Raw genomic sequence first — 23,773 nt, 5'->3', positions numbered from 1 at the left:
CCTGCAATGCAGGATGCCTGTGTTGGGAAGATCCCCTGGAGAAGCACACGGCAACCCACGCCAGTATTCTTGCCTGGAAAATCTCATGGACAGAGAAGCCTGGTGGGTTACAGTCCATGGGGTCACAAAGAGCCGGACACGACTGAATGATTAACACAAAGGAAAAGGAAAGGGGGAAAGTTCCAGTCCACCGGAAGAAATGATACCCTGCCAGTCCTGTCCCATGACTGTCCTCTAAGGTACACACAGACAAAGCCAGGCGTGATGCCCATTAAAAATTTAACTATATATCATATTCATTTATTATCAATCCACAGGATAATTTGATTGCTACATGAGCTCATAAAAGCTTTTTCACCTTTACAAAATTAAAAAAAAAAATGTGCCACAAGGATGTAATAACTGCCGATAAACAAGAAAAGGAATCTTAAAATTATAAATTTGCTGTAGAAAAGATAAAAAACAATTATATTTTCTTTAGAATTTTACCTTGAATAAAATATTCCCCTGTATAAAAAATAAAAAAGCTTGCTCTGGTTAGAATTAGAGTATTTTTGTCTTCAAATCTGAGAATTTGCATAATCTTTCCAGGATAGTTTTCCTTTGTACCGCGTGGCATTCAAGCATAGCAGATTAGAAAGATTTTCTCTTTTTTTTTTGTTGTTGTTTTTTTTAAAGCAGTCTTTTAAAATGGGACATTGGTGGAGAAGTTCATTTTCTTCTTCTCCTCCTCAGGGATGTGGAACATGGCCTTTGAGGGGAGGAAGAGGAGGAAAGAAAATGAATGGGAGAGGAGGGGAGGAGATGAAGGGAAAGAGAAGGGAGGGGAGGGGGAGGGAAGGGATGAAGGGTCAGGGCTGGGAGGGGAGGAGGGAAGGATAGGGAAGGGGGGTGCTGACTGTGCTGTGAAACAGAGCAGGATCACAAGAAGGTCTATCTGTAAGTGCTTTTAAGATAAGGTGCAGAAGCAGACTGCAACGTCGCTAGTACTGCCCTATGTACATATTCACAAGAATAAAAAATTCCAGCTAGTTCACATTTTCTCCTCCGTGTGGAGGCATCCATTCCACCATGCTGGCCTTGACCACAGGCAACGCAGCACCTCACTGCCCATACGGGGGTTGGTCCTATGACGGCCTTGAACTTGAGGGAGCAGCCCTGGGAGATCCAGCAGGCTCTAGAGATAACGCGTCTACCAAGAAGCTGGAGTCCTGAGTTAAAAAGAAGCTCCAGTACTGGAGTTGGACACAGCAATCAATGTTCTATTTTGTCAAGGCTTTTTCCCTTAAGATTCGTCTAAAACAGGTGTCAGAGAGAAAAATAAAATACAAACAAACGATAAACACAAAGCCAAGAAATCCCGACAACCACCAAGGGAAGTCGCAGGCTTATTAGTAGCTCTTGACGCGGGCCTGGGTGATGTCTGACGTCTTCTTGATGACGCTGGCCCGGGTCTCCCGGTCTGGGCGGCTGCTGCTGGGCGTGGGGCTCATGGGGGGGGCGAGGGGGAGGTCTGGGAACGGGGGCCAGGAGCTGTTGTAAGGCACCGGGCAGCTCTCCTCTTTGATGGTGACCTGGAGGTCGGGCTTGTTGGACGTGACGAAGGTGGCCATGCTGGGCAGTAGGTACGTGCTCCGCGGCCCCATGTTGCTGAGGTACTGTTTGCCTTCAACGTTCCTCTTCCGCCAGTGTGGCCGACCCTTGCAAAGAAAAGAATGATGACAGGTATTTCCTCTGCCCTTTCTCCAGTGGCTTTTTAAAACCCAGCCCCTTCTCCCCACGTGTTAAGTGTCTGAATTTAAGAGGCATGGAATAAACGAGAAGCTGAGTGACTCCACATCCTTGAACTGAGATCCATCCCCAGTCACACATGCCCCCAAAACACGGTTTCTCTCCCCCTCCATCTTTTATTTTTAATCATCAATGCCCGTCGCCCACCTCCCAGAAATCTAGCCGAGGCTATTCTATGAAGGCAGGAAAATGAAGCTGCAGCTTGGTTTCTGGTTCCCCTCTAACGCCAGCTGCCTGGCCTGATTGGCAGGAAGCTCTGGGCCAGGATGGCTGGTGCGAGAGCGTGGCCAGGTCTTCACGATGGCCCCACCGGATCCCTGAATCCAGCTGCGTTTTTTAGAGGGAGGCGAGTGAGGTGCTCAGTAACAGACAGGGAATGCCCCTGGGTCGCTTTCAAATGGGTGCAGTTCAGAGCTCCAGCGTGCTGCCAACAGCTAGCTTCAAGGTGCAGGCGCCATTCAGGGAAGGAGCTAGAATTCTGACCTTGAAGAAACGGGGTCCGAATGTGCAAGCACCTGCGCCTGCTGTCTTTTCAGAATTCCCAGGCTATCCTTGGAAGCAGTTCGCACCCTGGGAAATCGCTAATTCAAACAACCGCTAGGCAGTCTGTCTGTCTATACCTTACTCAAACACAGACACAAGGCAGGCTTCACAGGAATGCCTTCGCTCACTATCAGAGCCATTGGCTGCCACTGTCAGAGCCCAGCCAGAGAAAGCAGAACAGGAGAGGGACTCAGAATCCAACTGAACACGCACCTGGCCAGTGAGCATGGATGGCGGGTGGCAGGGACTCTAGGGACCTGGAGAGTTGCTCCGGCTTAAAGCACTTCCTGACATTGACCTCTCATCACTGCCCAGGGCCACCTGGAGCTTCTATTTCTGCCCGAGAATTAGGATGTTTATGACGCTAAGAACATCAGCGTTTCCTGGCTTTTTCCTGTGTCACAGCCTCCTTTCTTACTGAGACATCTCTCACTCTCTGCCCTCCCGTTCTTCCCAAAGCCTCACTTTGTAAGTTGAAATCCAAAAGCACTGTCAATTTTACATTATGTATATTTCACCACCACCACCCAAAAAAAAAAAAAAAAAAAAGCCACAAATGAAACTCATGATCAAAGAAAAGAACCTTCACTAGCCACGAGGAAACCACTGTGCTGGTTGGGAAGGCTCCGTCCCAGTGCCTGCTGGCGAGAGCGGCCCCGCCATGCTTACCTCCGAGCTCTCTTCGTCACTGGGCACGCTATCGGTAGTTTCGCTTTCTGTTCACAGAGAGAAAAACACAGGCCCATCATTCCTGCCGCTCAAACCGTTTGGAGACTCAGGCAGTGTTTTAAAAAATATATATCAGCAACTTTTTCTTCCAGAGAAGTGGGTCACTAAATTCATAACCTCCGTCTCCTTCGCTCAGGTCAAACGCGTGTGCATGGGAGGTGCTGGGCAGAATTGGAATTCTCTCGTTCTGCCCCTTCGGAGAAAAGGTTGAGAGTGGAGGGATGGCTCATTTTCCCAGGGCCAGGCTACATTTATTCATGGTCTCTGCTTCCCAGGGTGGGGTGCTGGGCCCCAGGGTGCCCGTCTGCCCCCCTGGGTCCTCTGCCAGCTCCCGCCTCCGTGTCAGGCCCTTTCCTTGAGGCTGCTCCATCCAGGCCCCACACCATCCGTGGCAGCTGGTTTATTTAAATCCCAGCCCAGTCTCCCCAGGTCCCTCCTTTCCAGCCCAGTCTCCTCCCAGCCCCTCAGCGCTGATATCCTGGAAGGATAAAGGGGTTTATCTTCCCCCTGGCTTGCTGTGGATGCACAGATTCTAGGGGGGTTCCCGTGAGCCTCAGCTGCCGTGTTTACCTCCTCGTGGGGTTCCCTCCTCCGGAGGGCAGGAGGAGCCCGTGACTTGCTCTGAAACCAATGGAAAGCAGCGGAGGCGACGGGCTGTGTGCGATCACATTACATAAGCCTGAAACCCCGTCTAATGAGGCGACGACCTCCCTGGCTGGCCTTGAGGGGGCAGGCCGCCATGGCAGGGAGGCACCCGGACAGACAACCGAGGGGCTGCTTCCAGGCTGACAACCTGCCAGGAACTACATTCCAGCCCGCGCTGTGTGAGCCTGGGAGCAGACCCTCCCAGATCCCATCCTCAGATGCGACAGCCGCCCGGGCCCAGAACTGGACTGCAGGTCTCTGCAGAGAATGCCCAGAGCCGAAGACCCAAGCCAAGTCACGCCTGCTCTCCTGACCCTCAGCAACTGTGGGATGATCAAGTGTGTTGTGTTCAGGCACTAAGTTCGTAGCTGTAGGCGGCAACAGATGACCAACTCAGTCACCACCCTGATTCAGCCTGCCGGCTGTGAGAGACAGAGCAAGTGACTTGATTTCACGGAGGCACAGTTTTCCCCATCTGTAAAATGGGAATAGAAGCCCCTTCCAAAGAGGATGCTGTGCTCAGCCCAGGGCTCAGCACAGAGCCACATCCAGGAAATGCTGGAGCGCCTTTGTCCTGAGCTCACTAGCCTCCTTCAACACTGGATCTGTACCACATACTCAGGGAACAGAATCAGGCAACAAACTAGAGGTGATATCACCTGTGCACAGAATACAAGGTATTTTTTTTTTCAAGTAATTTACCAGTGTTCTTTTTTTATTTTAAAAAAATATTTATTTATTTATTTTTGGCTGGGCTGGGTCTTCATTGCTGTGCAGACTTTTCTCTAATTGCAGGGAGCAAGGGCTACTCCACAGTTGCGGTGCGTGGGCTTCTCATTGCGGTGGCTTCTCTCGTTGCAGAGCACGTGCTCCAGGTATACAGACTTCTGTGGCTGCAATTCCTGGGCTCTAGAGCACAGGCTCAGTAGTTGTGGTGCACAGGCTTAGTCACTCTGCGGCATGTGGGATCTACCTGGACCAGGGATCAAACCTGAGTTTCCTGCATCGGCAGGTATTAATATATTCTTCACCACTGAGTCACCAGGGAATCCCCAAGATTTCAAGTAAAAATAATTTTTAAAAAATGTTTACACAAACTACCTTTGATTATTTTTAAGTAAAAAAAATTTTAAGTGTCTCAAATACTAAATTGATGGCGCGCAGTTTTTCAGGGTTCACAACATCGAGAAATGAACGCACAGAAGGGAGAACTTCCAAAATACAGGGACACTTAGAGGTCACCCTCGGGGTCACTCACTTTACAGACAAGGCCTGAAGGGAAGCCGTATTAGTGAATGTTTATGGGGTTAGTCGGAGAAGGCAATGGCAACCCACTCCAGTACTCTTGCCTGGAAAATCTCATGGAAGAGGAGCCTGGTAGGCTGCAGTCCATGGGGTCACGAAGAGTTGGACACAACTGAGCGACTTCCCTTTCACTTTTCACTTTCATGCATTGGAGAAGGAAATGGCAACCCCCTCCAGTGTTCTTGCCCGGAGAATCCCAGGGACAGGGGAGCCTGGTGGGCTGCTGTTTGTGGGGTCACACAGAGTCGGACATGACTGAAGGGACTTAGCAGTAGCAGTAGCAGCAGCAGCAGCAGTATGGGGTTAGTGAGCCGTGGGCCAGCACTTTGCCTGCAGGTCTCATTCAGTCTCTCAAGGACCCTAAGTCAGGAAGCAGGTCCTGTCACCCCACCCCTCCCTCACTGGACAGAAGATCTTGTGTGTTCTCATGGCTTCTACCCCTTCCACTCCAAACGTACAAAGGCCCTGGCCTCTAGCCTCCAACCTTGCTGGTGGCATGGCTGTGACCAGGTAGCCCCCAAGCCCAGACAGAGCCCTTCCGACCACACAGAGCACCAGTCTTAGACCAGCCCCCTCCATGAACTAAAGGCTAGGGAACAAACGGACAAACTGAGGCACAGAATCATTCCTCAAAGAAGCTGAAAGTGATGACACGGGGCCCACTCTGGGGCCTCTTAGCACCGTTCTCGGTCACTGTACTTCAGTGACTTCACCCAGGCCTGAACCATCGCAGACAGCTGACCACCCGCAGCCAGAAAACTGGCCTGTCCAGCAGAGGAAGCAGACGCCTGGGAAGCCTTCACCCTCTTTATCAGGGCAAACCAGCAACACCAGGCACAAGAGACCCTTCCCCACCAAAACACGTTATTGTAAAAACAACGGCAAGGGAAAGCACCCCTCCTGGCTTAATCTTCCAGCTATCCCAGGACTCTGAAGAGGAGACAGAAATCAGTGGCTGCCACTTCCAAGAAGAAAGCAGAACAGAGAAGTTGAGAAACCAGCTCAAGTGTGATGGTCTGAGTCAGCGCAGGGAGAGAAGACAGACCAGCTTTCTGATCCCCGGGGCCTGGGCACTGAGGCTCTCCTGCAGCTCCAACCTCCCACGAAACTTCAAGATCCCCTTTCCGTTTTGAGTGTTAGCTTCTTAGGGTTCCAAAGTCGAGGTTTCTCTTCCTTTCCTGTAGGTCCAGCCCCTCCAATTCCTCCTAATCACCCTCCAGAAATTCTTCATCTTCTGTTCCTCTCCCCTTCAAATAAACACAGGATGCCACCAGGCTTATTGGAAATGGCAAAAAGCAGCAGGGAATTGAGTCACCAATGCATGAAGGCTTGGGATGCAGTCTCTGGGAAGATTCTGTGCTGGGACCTGGCATGACCATAAATGGGATCAGAATGTTATCCACCTGTAAGTAAAACTTCAGGGAAACTGCTGGAGACAAGAGGAGACACACATGCTCCAAACTTCTACTTTCAGCTGATACAAGTGTTGATGGAAAAGCATCATCTCTAAAGGAAGGTCGATTCCCTCTGAAGCAGTTTTGAAGAATCTCCATATTAGCAAACTGAGATTTTTACTTATTTGTTTTTTTAAAGTATTTTCTTGGATGCTCCACACGGCATGTGGGATCCTAGTTCCCGGACAAAGGATCGAACCCCTGGCCCTTGCATTGGAAGCGTGCAGTCTTAACCACTGGACCATCAGGAAGTCCCTGATTTTTCTAGTTTTTAGTATTTAAAAGAATGGCCTCGAGTGCCTTCAGCTTAGGAGCAAAGGATGCTTGAAGCCCCAGCCTGAGGATCTCAAACCCTTCTCTCTAGAAGAACAGAGGTACTTCCAGTGACTCCTGGGTCACTGGCTCAAAGTGCTTTGCTGGGGGCCACGCATACCTGTTTTCCTCTGTTTTCTTGGGTTTTACTCCACCACTGGTATTTTCACAGAACTAACAAGTTCACGGCAGCTGCCGCTTCCAAATCAATATCGTTGCTGACACATCAATATGAGTTGTTTTATTTTTCCTTTTCATTAGTTTCAGTTTGGTTTTTTATTTGCTTTGAGTAAAATGGAATTTAAAAAAAAGGGGGAGTTGCCTCCTAAGCACAGTCTGAGTAAGTTGTAGTGTTTACAGAGTAATAGCAGGCACCTAAGCAGTTTGATTGATCTTTCTGGTCTCTGTATTCCCAGAAGCAACCGGGGTGAGAGGGAAGAGGGAGGTTCGGGTGCTCCCTTCAGGACCTGCAGTTTTACAATGATGCCAGTCTTAGGCTCACTCTCCATGTAGCCTGGTTTCTTTCTTTTTTTTTCTGCTCTATTTTTTTTTTTTTTTTGGCTGTGTGGCCTGGCACGCAGGATCTTAGTTCTCTGACCAGGGATCAAACCCATGCCCCCTGCAGGGGAAGCACGTAGTCTTAACCAATGGACCACCAGGGGAGTCCCCTTAGCCCAGTTTTTATTGCCAGACCTTCTTAGGAACATGATTTGGAAGGAGACAACATGTCTTCAGTCACAGCTCTTTTGCACAATGACATCTTGGTACATTTTCAGGAAGAGTTGTTCAACAAGTTTTATTAATAAGATTGACAAGGATTCTTTTCCCTCGATCACTTCCTCCATGACTTTCACTACAAGTCTCAATGAAAAGGTTCAAATCAGAGCCCTCTTTTAAAAAATATATATATATATTTATTTCTGTATTTGGCTGCTGTGGTGTGTGGGATCCTTTGTTATGGGATACAGGCTTCTCTCCAGTTGCAGCACACAGCTTAGTTGCTCCACAGCATGTGGAATCTTAGTTCCCCAACCAGGGATCAAACTTGCATCCCATGCATTAGAAGGCAAATTCTTAACCACTGGACCACCAGGCAAGTTCTTCGAACCTGAGTCCTCTTAAAGCACTTTTCTTTTTGCTGCACCCAACAAACACAAGCCTGCTCCGGTTTCCTGAAGGGCCCAAAGTCTTTTCTGCTGGTGGCTGGTCTCCCTTCTCTCAGTTATCACAAATCAATCCTTTGTCTTCTGCCTTCTTCTCCATCCTCTCATCCAGCCTTTCCCCCAATACTACTGTGATTTCTCTTACTAAACCACCAACAACATAATAAATAATCCCTGTTCACACACCAGAATCTTTAAAAATGAAAAGGACTCTTCTCTAGAGTTTCCCAAGGTTGGGCTTTGGGACGTCCGGTCCCAGAATAAATTTTCACGAATCCAACTAAAATTTCACGTTGTCTTCAAACAACATAATGCAAGTGTGTGTGCTCAGTAGTTAAGTCATGTTCGACTCTTTCGTGACTCCATGGACTGCAGTCCACCAGGTTCCTCTGTCCATGGGATTTCCCGGGCAAGAATACTGAAAAGGGTTGCCATTTCCTCCTCTAGGGTCTCTTCCCAATCCACGGGTGGAACCCACATCTCCTGCACTACAGGCAGACTACTTACCACTGAGCCACCAGGGAAGCCCACAGCGCAAGTACGTCCACTCAAAGAAACTGTCCCTTTTTTTGCTCAACATCATATTTAGACCACGGAGAAGACCAACTTGCAACAATGAATGTGGTTTTTGTAATACTACTGGGATTCTATTTCAATGATCAGTAAGGAGGAAAAAAATAGCAAACAACTGCCTCCAAATACCAGTTTCCTAAATGAATGAAAGTGGTTAGAGGAGGCTGAAATTCACTTGAATAGTCCAAACAAAGGGACCCTGTCATGAAAAACAGGCAAACAGCCTATTTTTTTGTGGAGACCATAAACTTTAAAAAGGAACACAACCAAGAAGCTGTCTTTCCTAGCAGCAAGCTATGGAATTCCTGACTGAAAGATTTTAGCTACCCATGGTCAGGAACAGGTAAGTTTCTGGTGTGTCCTGGGTTCTAGAAAAGTAGTAGTGATGACTTACCTTGGCTCTATCCAATAAGCCTCCCTGCAAAGGGTTCTGGAGAATTCAGACAATGAAAACAATGGAAAGAAATAAAGGCCAGGCTGAAACACCAGGCTCTGAGCAAACCCCCGCTGCCTGCCAGCCTGGCACTAAAATCCTTCTTTTCAAATCTTGCAAATGTCCTGAAAAGGGTAATGACATTTTCATTTCTCTCTGCATGAATCAGCTGTTCTTGGGATTCTTCTGCGAAGGCAAAATGCTACTGCTGGCAGAACAGCAAGAAGAGGCCCTTCCAGAATCCCCAAGAACACTTCAGAAAACTCTTACTCAACAGATAAATAGAAAAGTTGATTCTAAAGCACTAACCCCTTTAAAAGCAAAACAAACAAACAAACAAAAAACGATGTAACAATGCCTGCAGTGCATGAGACACCAAGTCACACATTTTCAGCCATGGTCAGGGAAACAAAAGCAAAGGGGCTGAGAGTTTCAGGTTTCAGTTATCTCCACTGTAAAATCAGGGCAAAAACACTTGGCTCTGCCTCCTTTGGTTGGCCCTTGAGATCCTGGCATGTGGACTGCTCTGAATGGCAGAGCCCCACGAGTTCCTGCAGGGCAGCATCGCAGTGCAAGGGCTAAGAACAGCATCAGCCACGCATGGGTCCCACTGTGCAACAGGTTGTCCATCTCTGGACACATTGCTTCACCCCAGCAGCCTTAGATACTTAATTTTTAAAGACATAATAATGACAGTACCCAGGGTTATTCTCCTGACAATTAAATAAGCCAGTCAACATCAAGCACTCAGCATAGTTTCCAGGGCACAACGAACACGCAACAAACAGTATCGTTACAGTTTCTATTACAGGGACTAGTACCCACAGGAGTTCAAAATATGTTTCATGAATAAATAACTGATGACAAGCTTAGCCTGTTTGGCAGATTATAGGCCTCTTGTAGCCAAGGTTGCTTCTCACTTTCCTTTTATGTCTGCAGCACAAAAGAAAGTCAGGACCTTGAGGACATTCTGCGAAGTGAAATAAGCCAGTCACAAATGAACCAATACTGTATGATTGCACTTATATGAGGTACATAGAGTAGCCAAATGCAGAGAGACAGAAAGTAGAAGGGGGACTGCCAAGGGGCTGGGCTGGGGGGCAGGGGATGGGGAGTTACTGTATGTCGGGCACGAAGTTTCAGTTTTGCAAAGTGAAAGAGTTCTAGAGATGGACGGGGTGCTCCTTGCACAACACTGTGAAGGCACTGAATGCCGCTGAAATGTGCACTTAAAAATGGCTGAAGTGGGGGGACCTCCCTGGCCGTCCAGTGGTTAAGACTTCTCGCTCCCACAGCAGGAGGCATGGGTTCATCCCTGCGCGAGGAACCAAGATCCCACATGGCACAGAGCATGGCCAAAAAAAATCATAACAAAAAGGCTAAAGTGGTAAATATTATACTACGGATATTTCACCACAATTGAAAAAAATTAAGTTGACATGGAAGCAAGTTGGGGTTCAGGAAACAGAAGGTTAATTTAGGGGCTGCTAATGTACAATCAATGTGTCACATGAATCCACCTAATTCTGAAGCCGACTCTGTGCCAGTCACTGGGGTGGTGCCCAGACTGAAGGACAGGCTACTGGCAGGACATAAAGAGCCCTGGGAAGAATTCCTGACCTGAGTGACTGCGGTTATCCATCAGAGGACATCCACTTTTTACCTGTAGTATCTGCAAGGAATAACCCTGACTCAGACCTTACATTTCATAATTATAACCGAGTCCCAAAAAGTCAAGTGGAGATCATCAGAAGGAGGGTAAGACGTAATGTTGGTGGAGGAAGGGAGCCACCACTTTATCCTCTAAGGATGGGAGAGCCTGCTGAATCTGGTCCTAACACTGTGACATCGGGGCCAATTTCTGCCAGTCTGGGGACATTCCCTAGAGAGTTCAAAATGCCCAATGAGAAGCTCTGCTAAACTGAAGAAGTGGAACCTATGTGGAGATGACAAGGAAACGGTGGAACGAGAGAATGGAATGTGGGGTCTGCAGATTCAGTTCAAGTTCTGACCCAAACACTTACTGGCCTGGAGCAATTCCTTCACTTCCCTTCACTTCCGATGAAGGAACTGCAAGAGGTGATCCCTAAGGTCCTACCCAGGTGGGACAAACTCAGATCCCGTGAAAAACACCCTTCCAAATTTCTGATAACGTGTACAAATAAAACAGACACAGATGAACTGTAACACTGGCCAAAACTTTCGTTCAGGTTTTTCTGAAACATCTTTCTGTAACATCTGTAAAATCGAACATACTTCCCCCCCGAAGAAACCTTCTAATTTATTAGTCATGTGTGAATATGTTATGGGCGATCAAGTGAAATGTGACCAAGACGTGGTACTGTGAACAAGTGTCTAAGAAGATGTTGCTTGAGAACATTAAAGCCAGAATAATTCCAGCCAGAGTAATCCTTAGGACGGAGGAGAGGTTCTCTGCTGTATTGGCAAAATGTGTTAGACTAAAGGACCTCCCTGCCTTGTTCCTTGTTCAGTGGCAGAGATTCTGACCCACCCTCCTCCTTACCTGCGTAGGAAGACACGGGGGAGATCTGCAGGGGGTAGAGCTCACTCATGCTGACTGGCTGCTCATCGCTCTCGGTGGTCACCTCCACAACTTGGCAGATGTCCGGTGGGTTAGTGACAATCTCTTGATCCTCATAGGTGCCGTCCAGATGTGACTGTCCTACGACTTTAAAGAAAAGACGGCCATCATGTGCCACCATCCCCAGCCTACACCATCCTGGCACGCACTCTCAAGAAAGAAAACCTCCCCCGAGAGAGCCCAGGAGCCGGAGTCCCAGTTATCAAATGTCATCTGCCATGAAATAAGAACAAGCCTTCACTTTGGGTTAATGTCCCTGGAGAAGCAGCTTGCCAATAACCTGGCTCCCCAGGGCTGAAATAGCCCTGCCAACGGTGCTCACGTGTGGCAGCACCCCAAACTCAACCCGCCCAGGGCCAAGGCTGCAGGAGCAGAGGTCGCATCCAGACCTACCCCAGGGCGCAAGAGGGAACGTGCTTCGAACCTGACCCGTTTCTCTTCTCTGCTCCTCCTCTAAAGGAAGCTGCTGTGCTAGGTTCTGGGTCCAGAGAGCTCATCAAACTTTAATAAAGTGGAAGGACCACCAAAATCCACCCTATTGTGTCATGTCTAGCTGTGGGATGCTCTGTTCATACTCTCCGCCCTCTTCCTCCTCTGCAGGCAAAGGATGTCATATCAGAACGATCGAAAAGACTGCCTTCCCAGTTCTAACACACCTTTGCAGCATCAGCTCCTCAAAACACTTAACAGGATGACCACCTTGGCTCTGAATCCTGCCTCAATCTTTTTTTAAATCAAGCTTTTCAGTTTGAGATCACTGGAGAGTCACGTGCAGTTGTAAGGGATAATACAGAGATCCTGCACACCCTTTTCCATGTGTCCTCCAACGGTAACACCTGATAAAACTATCGTACAGTATCAGGATATTGACACTGATAATCATGCGTCTTGTTCAGATTTCCTTGTTTCACTTGTACCCCTTTGTGTGTGTTTGTGTGTATACTTAGTTCTAGCAATTTCATTACACACGTGGTTTCATATAGCCACCACCACAGTCAAAACACCCAACAGTCAAATCACCACAAGCATCTTCTATAACCGTTATCCACCGTCCTTCAGCCTCCTCCCCTTGTCTCTAACCCCTGACATCCACTCATGTGTTTCCCGTTTCTATAATTTTTGTCATTTCAAGCATGCCTCACAGATGAACTCACACAGTAACCTTTTGAGATGGGCTGTTTTCACTCAGCATAATTCCCTGGAGATTCATCCAAGTTGTTGTGTTTATCAGTAGTTGGTTACTTCACACTGTTGAGTAATATTCCATGATGTGGATGTACCATGGTCTGTTTTTATTCACCCACTGAAGGACTTGTTGTATGTTCCATTCTTTGGCTATTATAAATAAAGCTGCTGTGACCATTCATGCAGTTTTTATCTGAACATAAGTATCCGTTTTTGGGACAAAGGCATAGGAGGGCAATTGCTGGATCATGTGGTAATTAGATGTTTAGTTTTACAAAATGCTGCCAAAGTAGCGTACAGAACGGCTATACCATTTTACGTTCCCACCAGCAATGTATGGATGAGCTCACTGATGCACATTTTCGCCAGATTTTGGTGTCATCACTACTTTTTGACTTTACTCATTCTGATACATGTTGGTGATACCTCATCGTGGTTTTAATCTGAATGCCCCTAATGCCCTGTCTCACTTTCAAACAGAGCAGACCATATACTTCTGTTGGCAACTGATTGGATGGAATATCCCTGAAAACTGGCACCCATAAGCAAACGGGACTGACATTTTCCCAAGGGCCCCTCTCAAAGCACTCCGTACCCATAATCAATGTTTTGCTCGTGAGTAAAGCTCAACATTCAGAAAATGAAGATTATGGCATCCGGTCCCATCACTTCATGGGAAATAGATGGGGAAACAGTGGAAATAGTGTCAGACTTTATTTTTTGGGGGTCCAAAATCACTGCAGATGGTGACTGCAGCCATGAAATTAAAAGACGCTTACTCCTTGGAAGAAAAGTTATGACCAACCTAGATAGCATATTCAAAAGCAGAGACATTACTTTGCCAACAAAGGTCCGTCTAATCAAGGCTATGGTTTTTCCTGTGGTCATGTATGGATGTGAGAGTTGGACTGTGAAGAAGGCTGAGTGCTGAAGAATTGATGCTTCTGAACTGTGGTATTGGAGAAGACTCTTGAGAGTCCCTTGGACTGCAAGGAGATCCAACCAGTCCATTCTGAAGGAGATCAGCCCTGGGATTTCTTTGGAAGGAATGATGCTAAAGCTGAAGCTCCAGTACTTTGGCCACCTCATGCGAAGAGTTGACTCATTGGAAAAGACTCTGATGCTGGGAGGGATTGGGGGCAGGAGGAGAAGGGGACAACAGAGGATGAGATGGCTGGATGGCATCACGGACTCGATGGACGTGAGTCTGAGTGAACTCCGGGAGATGGTGATGGATAGGGAGGCCTGGCATGCTGCGATTCATGGGGTCGCAAAGAGTTGGGCATGACTGAGCGACTGAACTGAACTGAACTGAACTGAAGTCACTTTAACATTTCATCACATGAGAATGTCAGGGAAAGCATCGCTATCCTGTAATAAATGAAGACATTCGGGCACAGAGAAGTACAGTGGCTCGTCCGAAGTACACTCGGCTCGGATTATGGGCAGTGCTCTGTGTCCCTGGCCACCTGGAAAAGGTTCAGTTTAGGCAGGAAGGCGGCCACATTCCAGTCTCCTGGAGAAGTTATTAGCATCATGGGCCAGCTCTTGTATTCACTGCTCCAAGTATTTTGATGACTTAAGTATTTCTGTTTATACATGGGTTTCTGTTTGAACTGCCTGGGCAATGAGGGCTGATGAAATGACCAGCACAAGGTAGAGGGGGGAGGTTTTAGAAGGGAGTGAGAATCCATGGATTTTCTAGCAAAGAAAAGAAAGGCGCCAAAGAAGCTGGGAAAGGAGATTTGAGGATGTGATAACAGACTCCTCAAAGTCACGGCAGACAGAATGAAATGGAAACTGGACGCCACCAAGGTTTTCCTGGGGGGGGACGCATAAAATTAAAGAAGAGGAGGGCAGGCTAAATACGGCAGGCAGACTCCCCAATTCTTATTTTATCCTTTGGATGATCCTACTCGGGCCTGAGAGCATCCATTATGCTGCTCACCAAACACGGACTGAGCGCTGACACTGACCCCTCTCAAGTTCCTTCTGCCTCTTCTCCCAAGGAAAATAAAACGGCAGGAAAACGAGATGGGGTCTTTCCTTTCCCTAACTGGGGGTGGATATAAAAACCTAACAAGGTGTGTCTGTGCGTGCATGTGTCTGTGTGTGAGATCTTACACGCTAAGATCTTTTATAAATTTGATTTAAATCAAGGCTGCTTTAATTTCCAATCCTCCAAAATTCCTTTCTCCCTTGCACTGTCATTCCTGGAAGGATAAACAATGGTGGCCGTTCAAGCATCTTCCTAACTGCATCCCTTTGTTCTGACCAGGAATTCTCTCCCTCAAGGTTTTCCCCCAGAAGACCCAACTCAGTCACTCAACTGACAAGAGATTTCTGGAGCATCTTCTTTATACAAGGCCTGGCTGTCAGGTCCTAGGAGGAGACGAGGAAGCGCAGTCTACGCCAGGATCTGGTTTGTGAGAAGTCCAGCGGGGCTGGAGGCCAGCACGCAATGATCCAGAGAATAAGCTGAGGACAGTCATGAAAAGGAACAGAAAGCGGAGGGCCTGTGATGAAAGTTCAGGAAGTGGAATATTTTTTTCCAGTTCCAGGAAATCAAAGGCTTCAGCGAGCGGGAGGGGAGAAGGGGAGGGTGAATGGCAGGCAGGAGTCAGACGCTTCTGCTTTTGGGGGGCCTCTTCCTGCCCGCCCCAACCCAGAACAGAGCTGCCCTCTCCTTCCTGTGGGCCCCTCTTTCGCTGTCCCTGAGGCTCAGCCAAAACGACAACGTGACATGATCTCGGGACCGTGTCCTGACTTTCGGCCTCACATGCCCCGTTAATTCTGTCTCTTTATTATGTGTTCATGCATGTCATCTTCCAACCATGGCTCCTGAGAGAGCCAAGAACCTGCATGAGGACTTTGTGTCTCGAGTCACAGCACATGTTTGCGGCTTGGACCGCAGAGCAGCTCGATGACTCTGCTGAGTAAAGAGATGAATAAACAGAGCAAGGCTCCCAGGCGGGAGCCAGAGGCCTGCGGGAGTTCAGGACCATTTTTGAGTACCAGATGGAACAATGAGTGTCTTCCAGAGAATTTCAGGACTCCTGGCAAGCAGGATTTTAAAAATCTAGGTGAAGTGATAAAGACAGAGCAGCCACAGCTGTCAGGGGCTTGCAGGAGGGACATAAAAACATTTGGGGGTGAGGAAAGTGACCTGTGTCTTAAATATAGCGGTGGTCACACCACAGAGGACATCCATCAAAATTCACAGAGCTGCACACCTTCAAAGGGGGCTGCTTTTACTATATTTCACTTAATATACATGCTTTCAGACCGAAAGTAGGTAAGCACCTCTAATTCAATTTTTAAGTGTATCCTGAATACCAGTGACAAAGAGAGAAAAGTAAGTTCTTGCTTTCTGGGCTACATCTGGTACCCAGTTAATATAAGTCCATGATGTTTAAGGCCAAGCATCGCCCCGAGAGTGTGTGGCTTTGTGCTTGGGACAGGGACGAGCACCACTCTCCATCTGAACACGACCAAGGACACTTTAGAAACTTCCCAACTCATAAGTTGCAAGTCCAAGAGAGAAGCACGGAGGTCCCACACATCTGAGATGCTCTCTGGATGGGCTTTACACACCAGCCTTGATCAATCTCTCTCTCTTTACCCATCTATAGAGACAGATGAGAACAGATTTCCCTGAATCACCAAACTTTGCCCCCAGGGGACTACACAGACAGTGCCACTGATTCCTAAGGAATGAAAAGTCACAAAGAAGAGCAAAGTTAGCAATCTGCTCAAGCAGTGGTACCCAACCTTTTTGGCACCAGGGACCAGTTTCGTGGAAGATGATTTTTCCAAGAACCTGAGGGTGGGGTTGGTTTGGGGATGATTCAAGTGCATTACATTTTTTGTGCACTTTATCTCTATTATTACTGCATCAGCTCCACCTCAGATCATTAGGCATTCGATCCTAGAGGTCGGGGACCCTTGTGCTACAGCATGTAAGGACAGGGGTGGGAGCTGTCTAGGTGCCGGATGATCCTGATAATCAATAAGAACAAAACCTAATACCTTCTGGGCCCTGCAGTTTGTCTTCCCCACCATGACTGATCACCTGCAAGACCTCACAACTCCATGGGGAAGATATGATTATCACCCTGCCCTGTCTTACACAGGTGGAAAAATATCGTGGAGAATCAAACAGCTAACAGAGCATTCAATGGTCAGACAGCTGGTTAAGTGGCAGTCTCAGGGTGGAAATTCAACTTTCCCTCTCCAGTGCTCAGCAGCACCGTCTCCTGAAAGAAAGAGTTAAGGAAGTTCAAACTGAGCTACCCAGGGCTCTCTGAGCTCCTCTTAGGAGAAAAACTTTCAAATCTCACCTTAATAAAACTCCGGGCTCATAACCAATAGTGAAATTGCTTTTCAACAGTTCTATATTGGGTGCCAAGGAAATTCTCGAATGGCTCGAGGAGCAAGGAATCCACTAAGCTCCTCCAGCTTACGAAGGTCAGCACGTCAGGAAAAGAGACACCCGCAAGAATGTAATTTTATCGGGACCTCGTTGCTGAGACTTACAACAATATTATTCATGGCTCGTTACTGATGAGCCAGTTTGATTCCTTAAAAGGTCATTCGCACTTTATTAATAACTGTTGACTTAATGCAGGGCTCCACCCAAGAAAGTAGTTGCCCCCATGCCTCAGAGAAAGATCTTAAAAGTAGCCTACTAGGAATGGGAAAGTTCTTTGAAGGTCCTACCACTCGGCAGCTGAAAAAAGCTGAAAACCAGGGAGGTCGGGTAAATTGTCAAGGTCACTCAGGCGGCTGCAGGGTCCAGCTGAAGGCATAGAAAAGCAGGCCAATTTGCAAGCTACCACGGAGAGAAATTTCTCTCTGACCTCATCTGAAGTTTGAGAACTTAAACTGTGAAGACCAGCCCTGATGACGTAACACAGAGAAAACTTTTCTTAACAAATCTACTTTAATATGATTTTGATAATATCACAATCATAATATCATTTTACCATCTTCTAACCACACTTTGGGCTTCCCTGGTGGCTCAGCTGGTAAAGAAATCCGCCTGCAATGTGGGAGACCTGGGTTCGATCCTTGCGTTGGGAAGATCCCCTGGAGGAGGGAAAGGCTACCCACTCCAGTATTCTGGCCTGGAGAATTCCATGGACTATACAGTCCATGGGGTTGCAAAGAGTCGGACACAACTGAGAGACTTTCACTTTCATTTTTCAATCACACAGCGATTTCTGGTGATACCCACTGCATGCTCACAACAACCCTGTGAGGTGGGTGGGATCAGTTTTATAATTTCTGCTTCAGACACGAGGAAATTTGCCTCTCAGAGAAGTTAGGGGGTTTGCCTAGGGCCACGTGACAAACAGAAACCTACAGAACTGGGTCTGGAGCCCCATCCGGTTAATATTAATCTGGTGCTCTCCCATTTTTCTTTTAGATAAAAGAGTCTGGCCATGATTTGGTTTCGGCATTCAAGGGTGGTAAAGACAGTGTCTACAAGGTTAGTACTTTCAGAGAAGGGAGCTCTGTCCCCACATGGGGCACACTGCTCCCCCCCGCAACAGTGACAGGTCTACAGGGGTGCAGGGCAGAGCCAGAGTGTGACGGGTGTGTATACACTCTTCACTCCCACCAGGAAACAGCATCCTGTGCTGCTCTGCTACAAAGAGGAGCAAACGGTGTCTTCTAGTAACAACTCGGTTGAATGGGAGCAGAAACGTAGGACCTCATGGATTGGCAGCATACCCTCCCTGATGAAGCCACCAAATGCCCCTTCCTCACTCTGCTCTGCGGACAGAGCCTTAGCATCCACCCACAGAAACAGAACCCACGACCCAAACCTTTTACTCCCTGGATGCACACATAGAAATCAAACTGTTCAGAGTCACTCAAGTTCAAACACAGGTATAAAAGAGGTGGGCAGGGGCTAGGTCACCAGGAGCCTGTGAACGTGAGGGCCTTGGTCCTGGGCCAGGGCAGTGGTGACAGGGTAAGCCTGGCATTTTGTGACAAATGACTCTGTGGAGAAGGGGCAGCGTGGACGCAAAGCTCGGGCCAGTGCGAAGGTGACTGGGAGTCCCATCAGAAATAGAAGAGGACGGATTTGAGAAATACGACCAGGGAAGACAGGATTAGACAGTTAATTATAAATGAGGCAGAGGTGGCAAGAGAGGGAGAAGGAGAAAAACATCTATAGCCTCATGAAAAGTTGAAACTTTCTTGGGTAAATAAAAACTCCTTGAAGGTTGAAAAATAAATAAATAAACCTCCACCTCCACTGCCCCGGGCTGCAGGGGCATGCGGGACTGAGACCACGTCCTATGCTGGCTCACCTCTGTCACCCTGGGTTTTCCAAGGTCCAGTTCACCAAAGAAAAACAAGATATATTATCAGTTGTGTCTGAAAACGCTATGAGATCTTGATTTACACCTCATACATGGACCACATGATGGCTAAGCTTTCTCAGGGTCCTGATAAAACTGGATATTCAGTCTCTGACCCTGTCCCCAAGAGCCTCCAGGACAAGGCCCAGCCCACTGAGAACCAGCATGGAGAGCCTTTATTCGCCCCTTCTCAAGAGGGGTGCCTTCCATCGAAAGAGCCACCCCAAAGCTACTTTTTTCTCTTATAGATGGAATTTCTCATATCTGAAGCATCAGGGAAAATGGGATACAGAACGACCCACAAAGGAGCTGAAAAAATGAAGACAGCCTTACAGCCTGAGCATTATCTTTGTGTGTGTTCCAAGTTGCTTCAGTCTTGTCTGACTCTTTGCAACCCTATGGACCTGCCAGCTCCTCTGTCCATGGGATTCTCCAGGCAAGAGTACTGGAGTGGTTTGCTGTGCCCTCCTCCAGGGCATCTTCTTGACCCACGGATCGAACCCGCATCTCTTACGTCTCCTGCACTGGCAGGCCGTCCTCTAACAATTATGAAATCTGGTGCCAGAGGCTGCCGATCTTAAGCTATAACTGTGAGGCCCTGGGAGGCCCCAAGTTTGGTCTCTTAGTTCTGAATCTCTTCTATGCCTTTTTTGTTGTTTTCTGCTCCTGTAGATACTCAAAGTTTCTATGTGTGGCTGAAAAGAAACAAAAGCTACTCAAGGTTTACTTTAGATGAAGTCAGTAAAATTTGGAAGCAATTACCAAAAAAAAGAAAAAAGGTATGTCTGAAGACTGTGCAATTTGGGCCACCAAAATCAAGGCAAAACCCAAATCACATTATTTCCTAACTATCTATGTCTAGTTGCCCAAGGCCTGCTTCATTTACTTCAGGGTCATGAACAGCCTTCCTTATTTCACAGCAGTCTTTGCTTTCTTGCAGGGTGGGGTTACCTTTATCAAGGAACACAATGAGGGTGATGAAGCCCCACCTAAGCCAGGGAGACAGAATTTCCGCACCTGCAGACTTTACACACTGGCCTGGAGGTGATTTCAATACAGCTCAGCAGAGGCCCTGCTGACCGGGCAGTAGGCCAGCAGGGTATTATCAGAACAATCCAGTATGTTGCTGGCTTCTTCCACTTCCTAAAAACAGAAGTTGCCACATACACGAAATAATTCAATGTGAAAGAAAAGTAAAAATAACAATAAGGAGTGTTCTTTTTTCCCTCCCTCCTCTTAAAGGGGTAGCAGGTAAGGGTGTTGGCGGGTGCTGACCTGTGCATATAAACGCTCAGGAGAGAGAAAACGGGAAAAGACCTGGTTTAAGTACTGAGACGCCGCACTCCCGCTTGGAGCACACAGCCAGCTAAATCTGGAAGTACATTCAGCTGATATGGACAGGAAGGCGAGCCCAGGACACTGCCCGCTGACTGTGAGTGTGTGTGCGCTCATGCATGTGTGTATGTGTGTGTGTTTTCCTGCTGCCCTAAGAATAAAAGTGAAACACAGCTGCGATCCAGCAAGAGTTCATTTGTCAGGGTAACAGTACATTTCGTTGTTTACGCCCTTACTGGATTTGCTTACCACACAGCCCGCCCATCTCCAGAATAAAAATATACTGGCTGGCTGGACTCCACGGGATTAAGATATTGATTTTCAATCTATTTCCCCAGGGACAGAGCCGACCAACAACGAGGAAAAGGTTCTCGTATTAAGGACTCATTTCAGCTCCCATTTTTAATCTCATAAACGCGGGCTAATAAGAGGGGAATGAAAACATCTTGAAGTTTTCATCTTGGTGCCTGGATACAAAACTGGAAGGAACTCTGGGTTTAGAGACCAATAAATAGAAAGCAAGAAATGGTGTCATGAGAGCCCAGAAAAGAATCTCTCCAATGCCACAGGAGGCTCGGAATCAGAAACAGCTATGTTTCTCATCTCGGTCCACACATCACAGAGGCTGGAATGGCTAATTAATCATCACTTGGGAGAGTGGAGACAAGGATCTGAGAAGGCTTTAAAATCTGAACTAGTGGTTCTGTTAGCAATAATCACAAATAACCCACTTCTTTCAAATACTTACATGGATCAACTGCATCGTTCATTACACACCTTTGCAAGGGTCACTGACTAGTTAGAAAGAGATATTCAAACTCATTTTACTGCCATCTATTATGACTTTATTCTTTGGAAGAGAATCATTTAATCCGGTTGGTGATTCTCTAATCTTTGCCCCAGAAGGAACGACTCAATAAATCAGTACCAACGCCATGCAGCGCCCACTACACCAAAAGGCAAAGAACTACCATCCTGACAGAGAATTTACGTGCTGAAGACTCAACCAGAATGTTAAAAAAAAAAAAAAAAAAAGTGGGGGGGGTAAAGAAAACTGGTCCAATTCTGGCTTCTGTCTGGCGTTTTATTTGAGGCTGAATTTCCCTCCTTAAGGAAGGGGAGCTCAAAAGTCAAACAGCTCCCTCAAAAATAAGCTGAATCTTAAGAAAGCGTGCCTGGAGGGTTGGCAAATATCTTGCTTTTTAAAGAGAGCTCAGAGGACCGAAGCTTTCCGAGGACAGTCTGCTGACACAGGGACGATCAAAACCCAGGTGCTGGAGAAGCAGCTCCCGGCCCTGGGGGAGGGAGCCGGACTTCCGGTCAGACAAGCAGCCTCGCTCCAGAGGGGAAGTGAGAAGGCTGCTCGCTTGACAGTTCACTCCACTCAAAATGACTGTGGGGCCATCTGTCTCTGTGCAGAAGAGCGGTATCCCAAAGAGGCAGGCAAGGCCGTCCAGTCGCGAGATACAGCATATGCGTCATTCTTCCTTCACCCTGCATGCTGCTGGAGACTCCAAGTGCAAGGGAGACCCTGCGCGTGTGATTCTACCTCCAAACTCCAAAATCCCACATGCAGCAGTTGCAACTTCCGGTCCAAACTCCACACTGTGTGCTTAGTAGCTCAGTCATGTCCAACTCTCTGCAACCCCATGGACTGTAGCCCGCCAGGCTCCATGGGATTTCCCAGGCAAGAATACTGGAGCCGGTTGCCATTTCCTTCTCCAGGGGAATCTTCCCAACCCAGGGACTGAACCCACGTCTCCCGTGTCTCCTGCATTCCAAGCAGCTTATCTGCTGAGCCACTCGGAAGCCACTGAGAACCCACAAATTAAGGTCTTCAGGCGTGAGGCTGACTCTGGGAGCTCTGCTTCATCTTTCCCATTCTTACCAGTGTCAGAAGCCCTATCTGTACAAACTGGAGCAAAATGAAATGAAACCAAAGGTACTGAGGGCAAAGAAACGGAGGTTCTGGATTCCTGGGCTGGAGTCAGAATACAAGTTCAAGGCTGGGCCTCCACTCTTACAAAGGGTCCCCACCATCCACTCACGGCAGCACCCCGGCGGGACTTTATTGAGATATAATCCACACTTGTCACCCTCCTGCCTAAAAGCCTCCAGGGGTGGGGCTTACATGATGCGTGTATATGAAACATCTGTGAGCCTTAGTATCTGCTATATTTCAATTTTAAAACACACACACACACACACACACTCACACACCCACCCACCCTCCAGCACTTTGAGGAAAAATACCCAACCTCCTGCCCAGGGTCTGCAAAGGCCCCCATAAGCCCACCCCACTTCCTTTCTGAGGTGCCTCATGCGCCCTCCCCAGGCGCACTGGCCTCCCCTCTGGTCCTCCAAGCGTGTTCCCGCATCAGGGTCCATGGGGCCAGGTCTGCTGCCAGCCACCTGCTGCAGTTCCTCCCCCAGGAGCAGCATCTCATCTCCAGTCTGTCCTTCAGGAGCATTTATCATAGACGGTAAAGCTGTTGTTATCTACGGTTCCATGAAACTAGGAATTGGTCCTGCCTTGCTCCCGATCTATCTCCCCGTGCACAGCGCTGCTTCTGCTGCAAAGAAGGTACTCAGCACTCTCTGCGGGATCACAGCGTGCCCTCTGGCCATGCACCTCTGTTTCCACATCTGAGAGATGAGCGCCACCTCTGTGGCAAGTCCATCATCCAGGAGATGCTGTGAGGACTCGTGGGGACAGTCTCCCCCACTCCTTGTTCCCAAGTTAAATAAATAACACATTTGTCCACATAACCAAAAATGCAAAGACTGAGAACCGCCGGTCATTAGCCGCTGGGGCAGGGCGGGGAATCTCTTTTCATCTACCTATTTTCTTGAGGTCCATCCACCTCAGTTCCTTTATCTGATCCTCAAAGGATTGTATTTTTCAGCCTTGACATCTGAGGGCCTGAACTTGCATTCTGAGACAGTTCCAAGCCCTCCTCCCACAGCCTATGTTATTTTAAGTCACGTTTTACAAATTCTCGACCCCGGAGGGGCTACTTGTGTGTATAAAGAAATGAGATGTCAAAACAGTTTACCTATGATGTTCACCGTACTATCCACTTCAGTTTTTATAGTTGAAGTCAGGACCGCATACTCAGGAGGAAGATCACTTACTCCGTTACTAAGCCCCAAAGGTGACTCAATTGGTTCTTGCTAGGAAGAAGAAAAGAAAAAAGAATTGAGAACACTTCCTTTTCCCTTCCTTTGCTTAGCTTAAATTCTACCCTGTCTGCTTTCTTTTAATGCCAAGGTCAGGTTCATCTCCCAAGTGTGTGTTTCAAGTGCATGTTTTCAATCAGCTAGAGCTC

The 23,773-nt window shown here is 47.8% G+C and overlaps 1 protein-coding gene across 1 annotated transcript in view; it reads right to left on the bottom strand.

The window, feature by feature from the left end:
* Positions 1–220: 220 nt before the first annotated feature.
* Positions 221–23,773, bottom strand: part of IRF2 (interferon regulatory factor 2) — an 83,687-nt gene continuing 60,134 nt past the window's right edge. Inside the window, exons 6-9 of the mRNA XM_068970682.1 lie at positions 23,501–23,618; positions 11,473–11,637; positions 3,004–3,050; positions 221–1,700 (exon numbers count right to left, since the gene is read on the bottom strand). Of these exons, the coding sequence (XP_068826783.1) occupies positions 1,392–1,700; positions 3,004–3,050; positions 11,473–11,637; positions 23,501–23,618 (639 nt within the window). The 3' untranslated portion in view covers positions 221–1,391. The remainder of the gene's footprint in view (positions 1,701–3,003; positions 3,051–11,472; positions 11,638–23,500; positions 23,619–23,773) is intronic.

This window comes from Capricornis sumatraensis, chromosome 4 (genome assembly GCF_032405125.1).
Source record: "Capricornis sumatraensis isolate serow.1 chromosome 4, serow.2, whole genome shotgun sequence".
Lineage (NCBI taxonomy): Eukaryota > Metazoa > Chordata > Mammalia > Artiodactyla > Bovidae > Capricornis > Capricornis sumatraensis.
This window is presented reverse-complemented; position numbering and strand designations above follow the sequence as displayed.